This window comes from Lactuca serriola, chromosome 1, assembly GCF_051521515.1.
Source record: "Lactuca serriola cultivar US96UC23 chromosome 1, Lser_US96UC23_V15, whole genome shotgun sequence".
In the NCBI taxonomy this organism is placed as follows: Eukaryota; Viridiplantae; Streptophyta; class Magnoliopsida; order Asterales; family Asteraceae; genus Lactuca; species Lactuca serriola.
In genome coordinates this window covers 194,302,187-194,322,933 of record NC_136408.1, presented here as the reverse complement: position 1 = coordinate 194,322,933, position 20,747 = coordinate 194,302,187, and the positions used below count along the sequence as shown (strand labels likewise).

The 20,747-nt window shown below is 35.1% G+C and overlaps 4 protein-coding genes across 4 annotated transcripts; all 4 read left to right on the top strand.

The window, feature by feature from the left end:
* Positions 1-618: 618 nt before the first annotated feature.
* Positions 619-2,901, top strand: LOC145064875 (uncharacterized). Its single transcript, XM_079012246.1, has 4 exons — positions 619-1,161; positions 1,426-2,400; positions 2,519-2,767; positions 2,881-2,901. The coding sequence occupies exons 1-4, from the start codon at positions 619-621 to the stop codon at positions 2,899-2,901; spliced, it is 1,788 nt and encodes a 595-aa protein (XP_078868372.1).
* A 6,620-nt stretch (positions 2,902-9,521) lies between these two features.
* Positions 9,522-12,608, top strand: LOC145102465 (Transcriptional coactivator/pterin dehydratase). The gene is made up of 7 exons (XM_079039866.1): positions 9,522-9,658; positions 9,742-9,788; positions 10,280-10,377; positions 10,720-10,805; positions 10,883-11,006; positions 11,726-11,794; positions 12,355-12,608. Exons 1-7 carry the CDS (start codon positions 9,623-9,625, stop codon positions 12,432-12,434), a joined length of 540 nt encoding a protein of 179 aa, XP_078895992.1. The 5' UTR covers positions 9,522-9,622; the 3' UTR covers positions 12,435-12,608.
* A 118-nt stretch (positions 12,609-12,726) lies between these two features.
* Positions 12,727-17,142, top strand: LOC145102454 (uncharacterized). Its single transcript, XM_079039854.1, has 3 exons — positions 12,727-14,621; positions 14,954-15,422; positions 15,487-17,142. Exon 1 carries the CDS (start codon positions 12,864-12,866, stop codon positions 13,659-13,661), a length of 798 nt encoding a protein of 265 aa, XP_078895980.1. The 5' UTR covers positions 12,727-12,863; the 3' UTR covers positions 13,662-14,621; positions 14,954-15,422; positions 15,487-17,142.
* On the top strand, positions 13,838-15,298 carry LOC145064865 (uncharacterized). Its single transcript, XM_079012237.1, has 3 exons — positions 13,838-14,339; positions 14,524-14,621; positions 14,954-15,298. Exons 1-3 carry the CDS (start codon positions 13,838-13,840, stop codon positions 15,296-15,298), a joined length of 945 nt encoding a protein of 314 aa, XP_078868363.1.
* Positions 17,143-20,747: the final 3,605 nt, after the last annotated feature.

Genomic DNA, 20,747 nt, shown 5'->3' with positions numbered 1-20,747 from the left:
CATAATACAAGAACATATGATATGTTATGGGTTTATGAATGGCTACACACGTTGGACACGACATGGTGAATTATTTGTTGATCGTAACATGGTTGATACTGAAAATAATGGCGATGATATTTATGATTCACGAAACGAAAATTTTGATAAAATAGATGACATGCTACACGATATCGAAGATAATATTCCCGATAAAGATTATGAAAATTTTCAACAAATGTTTGACGACGCTGAAAAACCATTGTATGTTGGTTGGACTAAATTTACCAAAATTTCCGCCGTGCTAAAATTGTTTAATTTAAAAGCAAGCAATGGTTGGAGTTATAAAAGTTTCACGGACTTGCTAGAGCTTCTACATGACATGCTCCCCGAAAATAATGATTTGCCTATTTCATTATACCAAGCAAAAAAACTATTGTGTCTGATGGATTTAGAAGTCGAAAGAATACATGCATGTCCAAATGATTGTATGTTATATAGAAAAGAGCATGCTAATCTACATGAATGTATCACATGTGGAGCATCAAGATATATGAAAAAGAAACAAACAGAAGTAAACAGTGATGTGAAAAAGAACGCCCCCCCCCCCCTGCAAAAGTGTTATGGTATTTGCCTGTCATGCCAAGATTGAAACGATTATTTGCAAACGCCGAAGATGCAAAATTGTTACGTTGGCATGCCGATAAACGTACAGTGGGCGGAAAATTAAGACATGTGGTTGATTCTCCTCAATGGGAGAATATTGATTCTGAATTTAAAGAATTTGGTGGTGAGATTAGAAATATTCGGTTTGGACTTAGTTCAGATGGAATCAATCCATTCGGAAACATGAGTAGCAGTCATAGTACATGGCTAGTACTTCTATGCATTTATAATCTTCCACCTTGGTTATGCATGAAGAGAAAATACATCATGATGTCGTTACTAATTCAAGGTCCAAAACAACCTGGTAATGACATTGATGTGTTTTTGGCTCCATTAATTGATGAAATGAAATTATTATGGAATTCTGGTGTCAGGGTGTATGATGCGTTCAAGAAGGAGTATTTCCAACTACATGCCATGATATTTTGCACTATAAGTGATTTTCCAGCTTACGCAAATTTGTCTGGATATAGTACAAAAGGAAAGAAAGCATATCCAGTTTGTGAAAAAGACACAGTATTTTTATGGTTGGGAGAATGTAAGAAACATGTATACATGGGGCCATCGACGATTTCTTCCAAAGACCCATGTTTATCGTAATAAGGGAGACTTGTTTGATGGTAAAACTGAAAAGCAAGATATGCCTGAACCAATGGATGGAAAAACTACATTTTCCCGAGTTCAAAATTTAGATATCTAGTTTGGAAAATGCAATAACAATAAGCAGCCAACTAATTGGAAAAAAGCTCTATCTTTTGGGAATTACCATATTGGGAAAAGTTAGAGGTACGACATTGTCTTGATGTTATTCATATTGAGAAGAATGTTTGTGATGCCTTGATAGCATTATTGTTGGACATTTATAAGAAATCAAAGGATGGGGTTAACGTTCGAAGGGACATGGTTACAATGGGAATACGACCACAACTTGAACCCATTGAAAAAGAAGGAAAGCGCACGTATCTACCGCCAGCTTTTCATACTTTGTCTAAAGATGAGAAAACAAAATTTTGTAAATGTTTGCATGGTGTGAAAGTGTCGTCTGGCTATTCTTCAAACATTAGTAAGTTGGTGTCAATGAAAGACCTTAAATTAATGGGTATGAAGTCGCATGATTTTCATGTTCTAATCACACATATGATTCCTATTGCAATCCGTGGAATACTTCCAGATGATGTCCGACACGCAATTACAAAGTTATGCTTGTTTTTCAACATGATTCATTCAAAAGTTATTATCATCACTTTATGCCAACTTGAAATGTACTTTCGACCTTCATTTTTTGATGTCATGGTTCACCTTGTATCTCATATTGTAAGAGAAATAAAGGTTTGTGGTCCAGTATATCTACGATACATGTACCCATTTGAGAGATACATGGGTTTCTTAAAAGGGCATGTAAGAAATCGACATCGACCAGATGGCAGTATTGTTAAAGGATATGCTTCAGAAGAGGTGATTGAATTTTGTACAAACTATCTGAAAGGTGTCCCTGCTATTGGGATGCCACAATCAAGACATGAAGGTAGACTTCAAGGGATTGGTGTTGTTGGATTGAAAGTGATCATACCTAATCGTGATGAATTCCACCTAGCACATTTTACAGTGTTACAACACATGACAGTTGTCGCTCCATACATAAATGAGCACATGTCAATGTTACAATCTAGAAACAAACAAAGGTCTGAAAAATGGTATGTTAAGGAGCAAATCAGAACATTTCCAGCATGGTTGAAGGAAAAAGGTGAAAGAAAAGTTAGATAGAGAAAATATTGATCCTTTGGTTAAACTATTAGCGTATGGTCCGTGAAATGTTGTGTCCACTTACCAGAGCTACGACATTAATGGATATACATTTTGCACTGAAAAACAGGATCGAAAGAGTACACAACAAAATAGTGGTGTGACGTTAATAGAAACCTCGATTGGATACTCTAATGTAAATCACCAGGCACAGGCGATTATAGCCAAAGATTCATATTATGGTGTCATTCAAGAAATTTGGGAATTAAAATATGATTCATCAACTATAGTACCTCTCTTCAAGTGTAAGTGGGTCAAGAATAAAGGAGGTGTTAAAGTTGACGAAGACGGTTTCACACTTGTCAACCTTTCCACAGATGTTCTATGTTGAGGACCCAAGAATTCTTGGGTCCATAATAAAACAACTTGGTTGTCATTTGAAACGAAATAGATTACGATATTATATACTTACTATTTTTTGTTTGTTTGCAGAAACAAAAAATGACATCTTAGTTATGAAGACATCTACTAGAGAAGATACTTGTGTTTATTAACTTTGTTTTTTGTTTATTATAATGTAATTCAGTTCAATATTGTAAACAATTTAATCATTTTGCTTTTTAAATATATTTCTTTTATTGTTTGATATTTCGTCCCTATGGTTGGCATTTTTGTGTGGTTTTGGTCCTCATCCTACCTAAAATGAGGAATACGTCCTTCATTATTTATTTTTTTAATTTCTTTGAATTATTTTCTTACTATTTTAATTAAAAGAAAAACAAAAAGAAGTATCACACCCACCACCGAAGGCTACATGTCTTGCAGGTGATTCGGTTTGGGTTTAATTTATGTTGTCGTCTCTATTGACCCGGTTCATTTAGCACGCCACCCACCTGGAAACAAAATCTGGTGGGTGATTCAATTTGGGTTTGAGCACCCCTTGATTCTATCTGAGCACGTCTTTCCGGCAAGGGAGATGCGTGGGGGGAAATAGGAGTTTTCTGGCAGGTGGAGAGATGGAGAATGAGAGGGGGGAGAGATAAGGTGGATGGGTGGGCGACAAATGGTAATGGTTGGCGGCAGATGGTGGTGTACGACGATAGCAATTAGTGGTGATGGTAACAGACGGTGGTGACGATGACAGCTAAGGGTTGTATATTCTTGAGTGTGTGTGTGTGTGTGTGTTTTCTTGAGAACAAAAGAAAATAGAAATAGAGAGAGAGGGGGGTGTGTAGGTCATATTTTTAATTAATTGAAATATTAACATAAAAGAATATAAAAACAAATCTAAGGGGTAAAATAGTCCTTTTAAGTTGATAGGGACCAAAAACAATGAAAAGATCAAATTTTGGACGATTGGTGCACAAAAAAAAACTTTCTGTATCAAAGCCACATAAATTTACCATCCATAAGGACCATTTTTGCGATTTTGTCAATAAGTATTATAGTCTAACAAATAACTTAACAACCAGACACTATTCTTTATTCAAATAAAAGACTCAAAATATATGTCTTATTTTATTGTTTTGCCAAGCAGCTTTTATGTTTTAGATTTCTACGTATGTTAATAGGATTTAACACATAGTTGACTTTTCCCAAATGTGTTGTCTCCAGTTGGATTTATCTATGCGTTAAATAGCTAAAGTAAATCAACAATCAATGATAATTATTATTCAAACAGATTTTATCATTTTCTGTTTAGATATTGTTTCATGATCTGTTAAGTTTTAAAATTCATATATTATTTGGTATGGACCGTGCATTTAGTGTTGTTTTATACAATTCCAAATTTGCCCTTATTGCTTGATCAAGACGTCAAGCTTGTCCAGTGTCCACGACTCCCATGTTAACTACATTATAGAAACAATTAAGAAAAAAAAAACAATTGGGCCGATCTTGGTTATTGGAACCGGGCAAGTAATTTACCTAAAATATTTAAAATCCCCTCCATCCAAGAATTACCCTCCTGTACCCTAAATTGAACCGGTATGTATCATCTTCCAAAAGTTACCATTGGTATACCCTCTCCACATACGTTGCAGCATCGTCTACACAGACGACAATCACTAGCAATTCTTCATCACCGGCGACCACTATCTACTCTCCCTTTACCGCCAGTGACCATCAGTCAAACTCAGTCGTCAATTAGCCATAAACTCTCCATAACCGGCAATCACTAGTCAAACCTCCGCTACCACCTTCACAGTTGTCGATCGTCGTCGATCACCAGGTACGTACTTTGTTTTTTAGTCGACCCTTTTGAACAGTTTGTTATGATTTTACTACGTGAGCACACTAACATCTTCACTCTTCTTCATACTATCAATAAACAACTAAATACCCAATTGTATACGGAGTTGGTAACTGTTAACGATGTTTTGATGATATATCAACTTCATTCGTCAAAAGAAAGAAAATAAGGAAAACAGTGGCGGATTCAATTAGCAACTAGTGGGGTGCATGGCCCGCACTTAAAAAAATTCCTAGCAGTAATATATATATCTAAAAAAGGATATTATTATTTATTAATGGTTGGTCCCCTCTTCAAAATACTTGGTCCCCACTCCCCACTGTTATCCAACATTTCTTTCTCTCTAGTGTCTCTTTTCTCCCCTGTTTTTGACCTAGCTACCAATTGCAAGAACTCATGAAGGAAATAATAGAAACCATTAATACAAATAATTGAACAAATGAAGGAATTGCTCGAACCTAGCACACACCATCTTCGTTGGAAAGTTTGTACATTTACTCCATTGAAATCATAATATTTATGAACTTATTCCATTGATTGCTTTTGATTCAGAAATCATAATATGTATAAACTAATTCATAAGGTTATTTTATACTCTGAAATATGATTTTTCTGATTTTTGGTGGGATAAGTTGATACAAAATGTTATTTGGAATGTTATACTGTGAAATCTGATTTGACTCTAATTTGTGTAATGGTTTTCTAATTTGTTTAATGGTTTTGTATGAACCATTTCAAAATGTTATTATGAATGTTATTTAAAGAGGAGAATAATGTTGGAATAATCCAGAAATTTCAAACTTAAAATATCCGATTTTGCATTTGATTCATTAGCTTTTTCCTGCAAATTTATTAGTAGATAATAACAGTTGGTTAGCTTTTCTTTTCTAGTATAAATAGGAGTTTTTTTTTTATATTTACCATGAGTTTTTTGAATTAAATAAAATCCCAACAGAAAAAGTTCCTAAAATACCCTTCTGTTATGTTCTTCATCCCATGTTTGCTCTTGTTTCTTGTGTTTGGTGCTCCTCCGTAGAAACTCAGATTTTAAAATTTACAAACGACATACAGTTAACAAAATAACATGGACAAAACGGTGAAGTCAACGGTCAATGTGCACCCCACTTGACTTCCCGGCTAGATCCACCACTGGTTACAAACCACATTAATTGAATGCAGAATAACAACGAATGCAAAAATTAATTGAATGCAAAACCAAATTAATCTAATGAAGAAGGGATTTAATATGTTAATTGTTGCATTGGAGAATAAGAGATGAAAGTCTGCAACTTTATGGAATAAGAGGTCTTACTTAGCTCAGGTCTATAGTTGGAATGCTTCTCTTAACAGGTTAATAACAATGGAAGTAAGAAGTGGGAGTCTAAGGAGTACGCAGTACGTACCCCTAGCTACGTGCGACGTAGAGTCGAAAACCCCTATCACATGCTTATCTAACAGTACGCCCAACGTACTCGCTGGGGGTTGACTTTTGTTAACTTTTGGGTTTTAGGTCAATTTGTGGACTTTTAGCCAATGAGGGGCAAAATGGTCTTTTTACCCTTCTAAGATTTAATTGAGAGGCTCGGTCTAAAATTATGAGGTTATTAATATTAATTAGAGTTATATTGTGGATTATTTTAGGCGGAGTCTAGACCGGCAGTTTGGGTGCGACACATGACCGAAGGGTCCTTATCGAGATTTAGCCATGAGAGGCTAATTATTTGTGTATGTGGAGTTTTGGGGAACTCACTAAGCTTCGTGCTTACAGTGTTGATGTAATGTGTTTCAGGTACATCTTAGGATTGCAGGAAGGCGCTGACATGATTGTACACACTCGTCTGCTAATGGGGATATCTGCGGATTCTAGGATATTCTGAATTTGATTTATAATGTTATGTATCTGAAAATTATATTTGACATGAGTTAGGTGTTAAAAAACTATGTTTTTGGGAATCTTAAAAATGAAAATTTCGTTTGAAAATTTTGAGTGTTACACGGACCTCTGGTGCTAATATAGTTTTCAGAATCTTTTGCTCATTAGGGGTTGATCTTCAGTCTTCGACATATGAACTTTCATCAACATATCTTCAGATTAACTAACTAAACAAACTCTGACATATCAGTTTGTATAAGTGTATTATTTACAATTTATTAGACAAGACTGACTATCTACAATGAGCAGTAAAACTATATATATATATATATATATATATATATATATATATATATATATATATATATATATATTGCATCATCAGATATATACAAATAGGGTCCTAACATCCTAGTTTTTTAAATTAAACAAACACTCACCACAACCATCACCAATACCAATACCAACACCACCACAACCACCCGCAATCGGAAAATCAGCCATCACATCACCATCACCACGAACCATCACTACCATTGTTAGTTTCTTATTTATACACTAAAAAAAAGTCCAAAAAATTAGAACCAACAAGCATATTATACACCGTTCAAGAGTCCACTAAAAACATTCTTTAAGGAATAAACAGTCCAAAAAAACAACATGCCTACAAAAACAATGCATATCCATATCTTCATCTGAGTATACCTAATTGAACTCATATCAAACAAATCGAAAACCACATTAAAGGGCACTCAAAATTGTTGTTAAAAAATTGAAAATAAGATGAAATTTTGAAATTGAACTACATCATATTTGGATGTTCATCTCCATACAAAAATTAAACCATATCAAGTTCATGTGACAAAGGGGGTGGCATCGGTTATTCAAACTTTCTAAGTTTCCATTTCTAATCTTTACTTTTGATCTGGTGTGAAATGGTTGTCACTAAATGGATGGAGTTGGATTTCAGTTTATGATCTTTACTTCTAATCATGGTGGTGAATGGAGTTTTTCAATGATGGGTGCTTAAATAAAAGAAAATATGAAATTGAAACCAGAAAGGGAAAAGTTTAAGTTAGTAATAGGAAGAAGGGATGGATTTATGATGAGCGATAGGCGTTAAGGATAGTTGCAGGAGAAGGAGAGAAGACTAAGGAGGTGAAGGTGGCAGTCAGTGATAGATTTGGAAGATGTGTATCCAGTGAAGGAGGCGACGACGGGTCATAGAGGCGGACGTCGGTGCGTAAAATGTAGAGTATAATCGAAAAGGTTGGGTTACTAATATGTATTCTTTATGATCTTATAAAAAGTAGAAAAGGACGCGCGGCTCCGCCGCTTTTTAAATTTGCCAAAGTTGGGTAAATGTAGTGGCAAAATTCTAAAAGAGGTCTTTTGTGTTTTTTAATCAAAATGTAAAAGTTTTTACTACAAAGACGAAAAGTGTCAAATTCATTAAAGCTTTGTGGCAAAAACAGCAAAATGTAAAACTTTTGACTGTAAGGACTAAAAGTGCCAAAGTCACTAAAGATTTGTGGCAAAAACCTAATGTTATAAAAACTTAATCAAAACATAAAAATGTAAAAGTTTTGATTTTAGGGATAAAAAATGTCAAATGCACCAAACATTTGTGACAAAACCTAAAATCAAAAAATTTATTGTTCCTAAGGTTCTTTTGATTTAATATATATATATATATATATATATATATATATATATATATATATATATATATATATATATATATATATATATATATATATATAATGCTCCCTATTTTATTCAAAAATGTCGGTAAAATAGAAAACATAAAAATGGTATAATAGTCATTTTACAAATATGTAATTACCATCTTAGAAGGGAACCGCCTTAGAGACCACTAGTGCAATTTTTTTTTGAAACCTCAATGAAACAAGCATCGCATGGGTGACTTAAAATAACATTTAATAAAACATTAGGGCCGGTCCAGACGGTGGGCAACCCAGGCAACCGCTCAGGGCCCACGACTCCAAGGGCCCAAAATTTATGGGTTATTTAGTGTATATATATAAACCAATTATTACTAAAATGATTTTTAGGGCCTAAAGTTGGTTCAAACTCATACCAGCTCAAAACATAAAGAATTTGGCTTGTTTGTTATTGCTAATTAAACGTGTTTATAGTGAAGAATAAAAGATATTTTTTTGTTAATTTTTATTATATTTGTCTTTAAGGGGCCCTTTTTTGTCTTTTCGCCCTGGGCCCCATATACATTTGGACCGGCCCTGTAAAACATTTTAAAATAATTCTTAGAGTTCAAGCGTAAAAAAGTGTCCCAAAACATTAGTTCCAAAATAGTTTGAGAAACACTAATTTTGTTAAAATGAACTTTGCTTTCTAAACGACCGGTTCGAGAAACACAAGATTTGCTAGAATTAACTTTGTTTTTGAAACCTGGGTTTGAGAAGCACAAGTATTACACGATGGTTGAATGGATTCTTATTAATCAAAATAATTTTTTTTATCACCATCACTAGCAACACCCACCACTACTGCTACCGACCACTGTCACTGCCACCACCACCTACCACCATTACCATACACCATCGCAACTACCACCGCCAATACCACCAATGCCACATTCACCACTACTATCACTAGCACCACTTTCACCGCCACCACTGTCACCACCATTATCGTTGTCACCGACACCACCGCCGCCTCACTACCACCACCAGCGTCACTGCATCCACCACCATTGTCATTGTCGACGCCGCCACCACCATCACCACCACCACCATTACCGTCAGTAGCCACCACCATCTAAATTTTACTGTTTTTTTAATTTATATAATGAATATTTGTATATAAGTTAGAAAAAAGAATTTAACACAACACATAAAAAAAATCATAAATTCCAATTTCATTTCTAACGAATAAAAGAATTAATTCCAACAAACATAATACAAAATTAGATTCGATTTTTTTTTTCCAATTCCAATTTCAATTCTTTCTTCCAACCAAACGCGCATAAATATTTACTCAAAAGTCAAAATAAAAGCAAATCGAATACTCCCATCTAAGGAGTCCCACGAATTCCCCCTACGTTCGGTAGGGATCCTCTAAAAGCACCGATGCTTCCCACTCGTCTGCTTCTTCCTCTTGCTTACGTATGTAATTTCTTCTCTTTCTTTCTCTTTCTCTTTCTATCTGTGGATATTTGCTCTTAATTCTTCCTTTTGATTTCCTTCAGGTTCCATTGAAGTCATCACAATTAAGCTGTCTTCGACCTTATGGACGGTATTTTTCTTTACCACTCCATCCCCCTTTTCATTTTCATAGCAATTGTTTGCTTTTCGATTTTAGGGATCGACAAATCTAAGCAATAATCGCTTCTATTTATCAACAATGTGTGCAATTCGAATTTGCTTCACATTATGAGTATACTGTTGAAAGATGTATAGACTGTCTCTTTTCGTTTGCTTTTTATGTGTAAAGTTAAGAATTCCACGGTAGACATGTAGTGTTTGGTATGATGGAACTGGAGAAGGAATGGAATGTGTCATTCTATTGGAATTAAAAATTCTCTTTGCTCAATGGAATTGGAATAGATTGGCTGAAGGAATGTGATTCTTTCAAATGTTGCTATCATTCATTCCTTAGCCACAGTTATGAGGCCGTTGTTTTCTTGATTTCTTGTTTTCGCTGTGAATTGATTTTTTATGAATAAGTTATAAGTATATCTTTTTGTGGAGCTTCATGATTCTATGAAGAGCTTTTTTTGCATACAGCTCAAGTGCTCATGTAGCTGAATTACTACCAGATTTAGTGGAAATTTCTTTAAGTAGAGCTATTCTTAATGGATTTAGGACATTCTGTAGTAGCCAAGGTATGTTTCTTTCTTCCCCTGATAAATGATGCTCAAAAAAGATTCGAGAAAATGACAGAAAACTTTTGAAAATGGAAGTAAAAATTAGAGAAAGAAGGTTTTCCACTTTTCCCCATTAATTGTAGAAAAAACAATGCCTTGTGATATTCATTTTACCCTTTCTACTTGGTGCTATATAAATACAAGAGAGGTTTCCCTTTTTAATATATTTTATATACTTATTTTGTTGTTCTCTCTATTTAATATATATGTGCACCATTCTCTTTCTTCCAAAAAGCTGACCTGTATGAAGTGTTTTTAACTATTTAGTGTTTGTTATTAATTATTAATTATCAATAACAGATTTGTCACTTAAAAAATGTGTCCCATGCAAGAGGAAGGATTTGAGTCCTATGACAGAGGGGAATGCCAGTGAGTTGAAACCTAAGGTTTGCTGGTTTATCTGTTTTTGGTATTTTTTTTTTCTGGAATTTGTGAAAATAATATTATGTTTCCATTCATTTAGGTGCCGGAATGGGAATTGGTAAATGATGGTGGCATAATGAAGCTCAGAAGGAATTGGAAAGTTAAGAATTTTCTTCAAGGATTGGAGTTTTTTAAGGTTGTTGGTGACTTGGCTGAAGCCGAAGGTCTCTCTCTCTCTCTCTCTCTCTCTCTCTCTCTATATATATATATATATATATATATATATATATATATATATATATATTATTTTGACTTCAACAATCTCCTATTAAGAGGCGTATGGTTCTGTGGTATATGGCTGGAATCGGAATTCAATTCCATTCCAGCCTGACAACGCTTCGGTTAATAGAATGATTTTGGAAGGAATGGAATCTGTCAAAGGAATTGGAATCTAAAGGAATTCAAATTTGAAGGAATCGTAATCTAGCACATGTTTGGTTGATAGGAAATGGAATAGAATTCAATAATAAAGATTATATAAATTTTAAATTTTAATAATATATTTATATATCTTTTGGTTTACGAGGGTATTTTTATCTTCTAATAAAAAAAAGAAGATGTCCTCCTTTGTTTGTGTAAACATTATATTAGTAGTTTATATAAAGATAATTATACTTCTTATAAAAACTCTCAATTTGCACAAACGAATTTTATTAACAATTTTTTATTCCTATAAATAAGTTCATGTTTCATTATATTTTGTTCTAAATGGTCAAGTAAAATTGAAATTTTAAATATGTTGATTGTGCATACATATTTTTATATCTTATGAAAACTTTGTATTTGCATAAAGAGATTAATATGTATTCTTTTTTATTCATAATCAAGCTTTGAGTAATCATATCTAATTTGTTTTGAAATTACCATTTGTGATTAAATACAGGTCATCATCCAGATCTTCATCTTGTTGGATGGAACAATGTGACAATTGAGATATGGACACATGCTTGTGGTAATCTTTTAACTATAATATTTATATAAAATCTTAATGAATGAAAGAACGATTTATAAACACCAAATATTATATTCGTTGGGGCCCGTTTGTTATGCTACACATGAATTGCAATTTTGTGTCCCACACAAAAAGGTGGGACATGAACTCACTCTCAAACTCTTGTTTGTGCAAAAGACGTGAATGCCCTTCTCATCCTCATCATAAAAAATAGCTCTAGAAAGCTCCCAAGTCCCAACCTTATGCCATGTAACAAACAAGATTAGAAAAGTTTTTAGGGCTATCTTTTTTATAATGAGGATGAGGAGGGCATTTATGTCTTTTGCACAAACAAGAGACTGAGAGCGAATTCATGTTCCATCCTTTTTGGTGGTAAAAAAATTTGCAATTTGTATCTCATTGACATCAGTGTGAGTCCTGGTCCAATGCACACCAAACTTGGGGACTAGGGAGCAAAAGTGTCTTTTGAGTAAAATATATGCAAAATTCATATTGTAAATCTATAAATTAATTATAATAAAGGAGTAATAATAATGAACATGATGGTCACTTTTGGACAGGTGGGCTCACAGAAAATGATTTCATACTCGCTGCAAAAATCGACAAGCTACCCCTTGAATCTTTTCTTAGGCGAAAATAACTTGGGTTTTTCTTTTCTTTTGTTTTTTTGGAGAGTTATAATGGCTGATGTGGTTTCTTTTGTGTTGTTTTGCTACAAGATTATATAAACATGTAATAAGGTCATGACCTTTGATTTCATGGCATTTCCTTTAACAGAATACTCAACTAATTGGCTAAGAGCATCTTTCCAACACACCTTATACACCGACAACCGATATAAATATGAGGGTTATTGTCACTGTAGCACAACCATCTTTCGTATATTGGTTTAAATGGTCCCTCATGACTATTTTTTGCTTTTAAAGGGCTTATACTTGTCATTTTACGGTTTAAAATGTCACATTTATAAATTTGAAGGGTGCAACCGGTCACACCCATCCGACTAGGACGTTGTTTTATTCCACCTCTTTGCCAACTAGATTAAATATGTCACGTGTTATGTTACTAAATGAAACTTGATATCTGTTTAAATCCTTTCAATTGTCCCTTTCATTTATTTAGCTACTTTTTTTTGTTGGTATATTTTTTTCAAACCGTGATTGACGCGAATCCGTTTCTTAAACTTCTCCTCGCTCAAATCAAGCAACATAATCAATCCTATGGCTGTCTACATGAAGATAGAGCCAGAATTTTTACGAGGTACCCCGCTATTTGTTACTCAGATGGTGCAGAACAAAGGTTCAATGATGTCAACTTTGCTGGAATGGACAGGAACGAGTTTGTGGGGTTTATTCAAAGATTCGCTAATAAGGTATGTGTCAATGTTTACTTTTGCATGCCGGATGTGGAGTTCCCTGATGGATTAAGGGTAATAGCTACTGATATAGACTATATGGACTTCATCGAAGTAGGATATGCTTCTGCTAGTGTTATTAATGTATATATGGACCATCTTGGTGTTAACGTGCATCAATGGATTCTTGATGAGCAAGGCGAATTATGCAGTTCATTAGACGAATTGTTTGCTAGAAATGAAGTTGATGAAGAAGGGCAAGGTGGTATAGATATGGATGATGGAATTGAAATTGAGGATCTGGTGGGTCATAGTTTGCAAGGTGTTACGGAGGATTTGCAAGGCACTACGGAAGATTTGCAAGATGGGGAAGGTGATGGAATTAACATTGAAGTTGAGAATGTTCAAGGTGATAGGGAGGATCTGCAAGGTAGTAGGGAGGATTGGCAAGGTAAGGAAGATGATGGCATTGACTTGGAAGTTGACAATGAACTTGATAATGTATTCCTATGAATAGGACAAAAGATGATGAGTTTTTGAGCAAACTATACCCAAAGGACCAAGTTACCCCTGACAGTCTTCCTCATAAAGAGCCATATGATCATGTAGATGAGGATAAAGTAATATCTAATGACCAAGCTATTTACAATGAAAATGTTCATTGGAAAAAACAAAAGCCTGTATTAGGTATGAGATTTGTGAATCCTGAACAACTGAAACACATGTTGTGTAACTATGTTGTTGCAAATGGTTATCAGTTATGCTACAAGAAAAATGATAGCAGGAGACTTTTAGTAAAATGTTGTTCTGGTGCTTGCAAGTTTAGATTGTGGGCATCTCGGACGAGTGAGGAAAAAGCTTTCCAAATTAAGAGTCTCATAAATGAGCATAATTGTGCAAGAAACTTCAAATTAGGTTCAATTGTCAACTATGCTTGGATAGGTACACATTACACCACCCAATTCTTACAGAAACAAAAAGTTAGTGTTAGGCTCCTTAGGGATGAGGTTAAAGAGAAATTTAGGATAGATATAAGTATGGGACAATGTAGAAGAGCAAAAAAATACGCAATTGAGTTGATTGAGGTAACACTAGTGGATCACTATGCAAAGTTATGGTCATATGATGAGGAGATAAGAAGATCAAATCCTGGATCAACAGTCAAAATCAATGTCAATGCTATGCCAGATGGTAAGATTTATTTTAGCAAGTTTTACATTTGTTTTGATGGTCTAAAGCAAGGGTGGAGAGTGAGCTGCAGAGTAATAAATTTGGATTAGTGTTTCTTAAAGGGTATAAGTTCAGGAAAGCTAATTGTTGTTGTAGGAAGGGATGCTAATAATCACATATTCCCAATTGCATGGGGTATGTGTAGAAAACAAAGCAAATTGGAAATGGTTCTTGGAAAATCTAAAAGATGACCTTCATCTAGAGGATGGTTTTAGTATATCATTGATGTCAGATCAACACAAGGTATGTCCTATATTATCAACTTTTATACTCCCTCCGTCCCAAAATTATAGTCCATCTTTTCTTTCTGGTTTGTCCCAAAATAATAGTCCACTTCTAAAAATAAATAACATTTTTACCAAAATAATCCTTCATTATAACTTAACCAACTAAACATTTAATGAAACATTAAATGCAAAGTAAGGACAAAATTGTCATTTTATTAAATAAAGTTAGTGGTAATTAATGTTTTTCTTAATCTGTGTGTTTTTTTGTCTTTGGACAATAATATTTGGACGGAGGGAGTATATTTTACAATTAAGTATGATGTTTAAAATACCACTGTTATTTGACAGGGGTTGTTAGAGGCTGTCAAGGAAGTGCTTACTATTGCTAAACATAGGCAATGTGCAAGACATATTGTTGCCAACTTTAGGAAAAGATTCAGTGGTGTACACTATGAGACCATGTTTTGGAAGGCAAGCAAAGCATCCACTGAGCCTTTATTTAATGCTGCCATGAAGGAGATTCAAGTACTTAATCATGTAGCCTATGATTACCTTGTGGAAACAAACCCAAAATCTTGGAGTAGAGCATTCTTTCAAGAAGGAAATATGTGTGATGCAGGGAAAATGGATTATCTGAGAGCTTTAATAGTGTCATCAGGGATGCAAGGAAAAAGCCAATCATCACCATGTTAGAGGATATTAGATTATATGTTATGGAGAGGCTATACAATTTGAAGATGAAAGGTTGTTCATGACCTGATTACAAACCTTGCCCATCAATTACACTCCTACTAAATAAATTGAAAAGGGCTCAAAGGTACTTTCTAATCTTTACTCTCTTAATACAACTTACATACTAACTTATAAGGTGGGTTTAATAGGTATTGGCAGGTTTTACCAAGTAGTCTAAACCAATTTGGAACCAGAAACCTGGAATAATCATATTTTGTTGACCTTGACAAGAAGACTCGTACTTGTAGAGTATGGCAACTTAATGGGTATGGTTGTGTGCATTCAGTAGCTACTATCATATCTGAATAGAGATGTAGCCACTTATGTTGATCCAATGTTGTATGCTGCCTTCTACAAGAACACTTACAAATACCAAATACATGGGATGAATGGTAGCAACATGTGGCCACTTACTGAGTTCATACCACCCTTACCACCATTGAAGAGAAGAAAGCCAGGTAGACCAAAGGTAAATAGAAGAAGAGATGCATCAGAAAAGCTTCCAAGGCACATTGTGTCTAAGGCTGGGAAAAGAATCTGGTGTAGTGTGTGTAGACAATCAGGGATAACAAGGTTATGTGTCCTAAAGTTGAAAGACCACAAGTAGAAAGGTCAAGGGTGCAAAGGACCAAGAAACTAAAAGGTCAAGAAAAGGAAAACAGTTGACAAGGGTAAAGATGGTGAAGAAAGTTGTGGACCAAGTAGAGTTGATGAAGGAAGTAGTGGACCAACTACAGTTGTTGAAAGAAGGAGCGGACCAACTACAGTTGATAATGGAAGGAGTGGAACAACTAGAGTTGATGAAGGAAGGAGTGGACCAAAAATTGGTGGTAAAAGGAAAAAATCTGAGAGGATCATAAAAAAGAAACTTGCAAAGAAGGTTAAGACCAAGGATGGGAAAGGTGAAACTAGTGCAAACCCGGTAGACCTTAATGAGTATGTAGAATTTGATGGTTTCCTATGGTTATGTTTGACAATGGTTTGACATTAAGTTGTACTTGTTTGTTTGCTTTGACATCTACTTGTTTGTTTGAAGTTAGTATGTTTGCTTTGACAATGGTAAATGTCACTGTAGCCCAACAAACTTACATGTTTTGGTTTAAAAGGTCCCTCATCTTATTATTTTTTTTGCTTTCTAAGGGCATCAACTTGTGTTTTACCTGCTAATTTGGGTAAACAACCCATTATAACTGGTTAGATATGCCAAATAGGTTAGAAAATGATGACATGTAGCCTCGTCAGCAACACTTGGAGCCTAATAGACTTCTGCCTCGTCAGCAACTTTGGGGATTTATCTAAGCACTACTCTAACACTTTTTCTTACCTATAAAAAAGATTTCACCTTTTTTCTTCTATCTTTTCCAAAATTAGGAAATGGAAAAAACTTAATTCCATTAACAATGGTGGCCTTTAATCACCACAACGTGTCTAGGTTTTGAAGCTTCTCGATTTCCGGAGGAACTTCACCGGAGAGACCACAGTTGGCAGTGTTGGAGGTTTGTTAAGTTTCTAATTTCGGGAGGGATAGAACATGTGAGTTCGTTTGCAGGTGACACCGGACCAAGTACAGTGGCTGGTGGAAAGGTCCTAGGTGGAAAGGGAGGACTGAGGGTCGTCAGAGATGGCGGATTTGAGGGAAATTAGTGTTTGGTATTTCGGTAATTCACCTGATTTGGCAGCGAATGAGTTGGGAATGAACTGTAACAGCAGTAGGAGGAAGATGAACCTCGTCTTGTGGGCAATTTCTCTCTCTCTCACACACTGGTTATTTCAGAGAAAGAAATTGGGAAGAAGAAGAAGGGTGGGTGAAGAATTAGGGAAGGAGTAGAAAGAGAGTGATATTATAGTGTGTGATCCGGATGAAAATGGTTATAACTTTTATACTCTTTTTTCTAAATGGGTAAATTGTATCACCGTCATCGATCAGATTTGATGTTCATGATTAGGGCTGGTTGAAATTGGAAGGCGGAGAACAGAGTGAAGAATCGTCTTCGATTAAGATTTGATGTTTATGATTAGGTTACTCTGTCAATAACAAAGAAGACGAAAAACAGAGTGAAGAATGTTGATTGAAATCGGAAGAGACACTGCTGCTATCTTTTCTGATTTAAACCTCCAATTTGTTGTGATGCATTTTAGACGTGATTAATTGTTATCTCTAAAATGAGAAGCAGAAGGAGTCTTCATTGATTTCATGGCCACCGCTATTGAATTTAGGGTTATTGTAGGTCATGTACCGTGTCAATTGAGGGGAAGACTTTAATAATTGAGTTTGCATATTAAACCTGCTGACTAGGAAGGGGTTCACCGGATGACCCCTTCATTTTTTTTCAAAACGACCTTTTAAATCTTAAAAACATGAATTCGTACCCTTAGAATGCAAAAAAAAATAATAAGATAAGGGACCTTTTAAACCAAAACATGTAAGTTTGTTGGGCTACAATGGCATTTACCCTTTGTAATATTATCATGCTTTGGTTGTTATATATTAAGACTTTCGGATTCCTATTAGTTTTCACCTTGCATGCATGTAATTCCCATTATTTGTCATGTGCTCTTTGTGTGCTTAATGGACAAAAGAGTGGTCCTTGTGATGTTAATGGTCCTTGTGTGCTTAATGGACAAAAAAGTGGTCCTTGTGATGTTAACGGTGAATAGGCTATATGTAATTAAGGGTAATGACATAACATATTATCTATAATGATACAACAACACATCACTGGACCATCACATAACTACATAGTGTTCTCGATTCAACTACTCAAGTACATTTGATTACAACTTATAAATGATTAAACCCAAAAAAATACCCAACTACAAAGTAAAATCAGCTTCAACTTGAAGATCTCTGCTTCCAGGTTTTTCTTCGAGCTCAGGAGTACACTTCAAATTATTTCTTCATTGTTGCATTTTATTTCATCAACCCAAGAAATGAAACCTGATCGTGCTCCCTAAAACAAAAATTAAGGTTACATTAAAATGGTATTCCATGGTTATTGATAGTCTTAGATGTGCGAATTATTGTTGGACTTCCACACCCACAAACAATCTTCATGTTGTCGATTTTTTTTTTGAATCTTACTCCGCAGTTGCTTTGAAAAAGAGAACAAAAAAATGAAACATATACCCTTTTGAATGAGACACCCTTTTTATAGCCGTTGTAAACATCAAATGACAAAACTACCCTCACCGTGTAACGCACGTGGGGTACAACAAGCCAACATATGTTTTGTTCCTTGTTCTTGCATGATATTTCAACCAAACTAAAAATGGCCAAACATTAGATACAAAACGCCTGAGAGCAACTCAGGTCCTTTTCCATTAAAAACCTTAACATACGAACACAATGTCTGTCATTAACACAGGTCTTTTCATATGATCGTTAGATACCAAACACAAATAAACAAAAAAAAAACACTAAGAACATAAAATTCATAACTATCCTATATTATATAAGGACTTTGACACCAACCATCATCATCCCAAGCATTGCCACCATGATGTCGCCCATCACCACAGCAATCGCTTTTAACTTCCTCTCATGATCTTCCAACTTGTGAAGCAGACTAATGTGATCAACATGACACGCAATGAAATCTTTACCCACCTAATCTTTGAGTGTCTGCATCTCGATCTGGTAGGAAACAATCTTGTCTCTATAGTCGCAAAAAATGGAATGCACGTCGTTGAGGTTGAGAAACTCTCTAGAATTTATCGAGTCAGGTGAAGGAGGTGGTGGAGCCGACATTGACAGATTTTAGGGTGTTGGTCGGAATCGTGTTTGGCTTATTAGGGTAAAAAGGTATCGATTTCTGCTAGCTTAAGCCCCAACGATTTGTGAAGCTGCTTTATGCCTCCACCACCGACGCTTCCTTGTCCTCTAAGGGTGGTTAATGGGTTGGTAGCAATAATGGCAAGTTAATGAGGGTTAGCTGGAGGCTTAGGTGGAAGATGAGTGCACTAGTCCAAGTCAATGTTGAGTCAGCTGCTTAGTTGGCAAGTCACACAGTTATATTACCTTTAATTGTTGGTTACAGTACCATATTGACCGGTCATTTACAAGTATAAGCCCTTTAAAAGCAAAAATAGTCACGGGGAACCATTTAAACCAATATACGAAAGATGGTTGGGATAGAGTGACAATAACCCTAAATATAAATTTCAAACTATATAAATCATGCGTTGAATGTACATAAATAGAGGGTGGTATTCTTCAATGATTTTATGTATTGTATCTATAGAGCATATTTGTATTTAAATAAAGAACAAATTACACGAACGGTCCTTTAGGTTTTCTGTTTTTCCCTGAAATGGTCCTTATGAAACTTTTTTCCCTGAGATGGTCCCTAAGGAGCAAACCTTGCTCGTAAAAGGCTCCTATGACTAACTTTGTTAAAAAATTCTGTTAAATTGTGTTAAATGAAAAAATTACCCTTTGTTTTATGCACACAAATGGTCCTTCTCTCTCTCTCTCTCTCTCCATCCTAATTTCAACACCACGCCCAAATCTTGAAATCATTAGCTTAAACAAACTCAACTCTAACTTAAAGAAGCTCTTATCCGATTTTGATTCCAATTAGAGAAGCTCTTATCCGATTTTGATTCCAATTAGAGAAGCTCTTATCTGATTCTTAAAAATCGATAGTTAGCAGCTCAAACAAAACCCATAAATTGATTTATAGGTTTGTGTTAATCGTGTTCAACCATGAACCCATAAACGAAATCAATTTGTGGGCTTCATCTTCTTCGCCCCTATCCTCTTGTCAGCAAAACGATTCCGTTGTCGGATAGACTTCCACCTTTACCCAAAAACCTTGGATAACAGAGGATAGCAGAGGTGCATACCAGATGAAATCGCATCATTTAAGCTTATTTGAAAGCAACATTTAACAAAGACTCGTTGTATCTTTTCAAAGAAATTGCTCTTTACCAGTTCTAGATGATTACACCTTTATGTTTTCCATTACAGCTTGTTCACACCATCGGCCACTGTTGGGTTTTGCTCAAAACTGTCATATGATGGTAATTAAACTTGGGTATTAGATGTTTGTGAGGGCAACACTTTAGTAAATATGTGTGTTGTGTATTCAAGAACTGATTCTGCCTAGAAAGTGTTCGATGAAATGTTGTAACGAGATACAATTGCTTGGACAAGTTTGGTTAATGGGTATGCAACTGTTTGCGAGAATTCCTAAAAGAAACTTCAAGAAGGGATCTTGATTTTCAACATGTAGCGATTTATGGGGGACGCTTGATAGACCCAATTAGTTGCGTTGGTGAAGTTGAAGATGCATTCAAAGCTGTTAAGAAAATGGGTATGGACCTGAAAAACTAACCTAAACTAAGCTAAGACGTTAAAAGAACAAGTTACAAGAACATATGGTGGAGGGATTATTTTGCTTTTGATTGC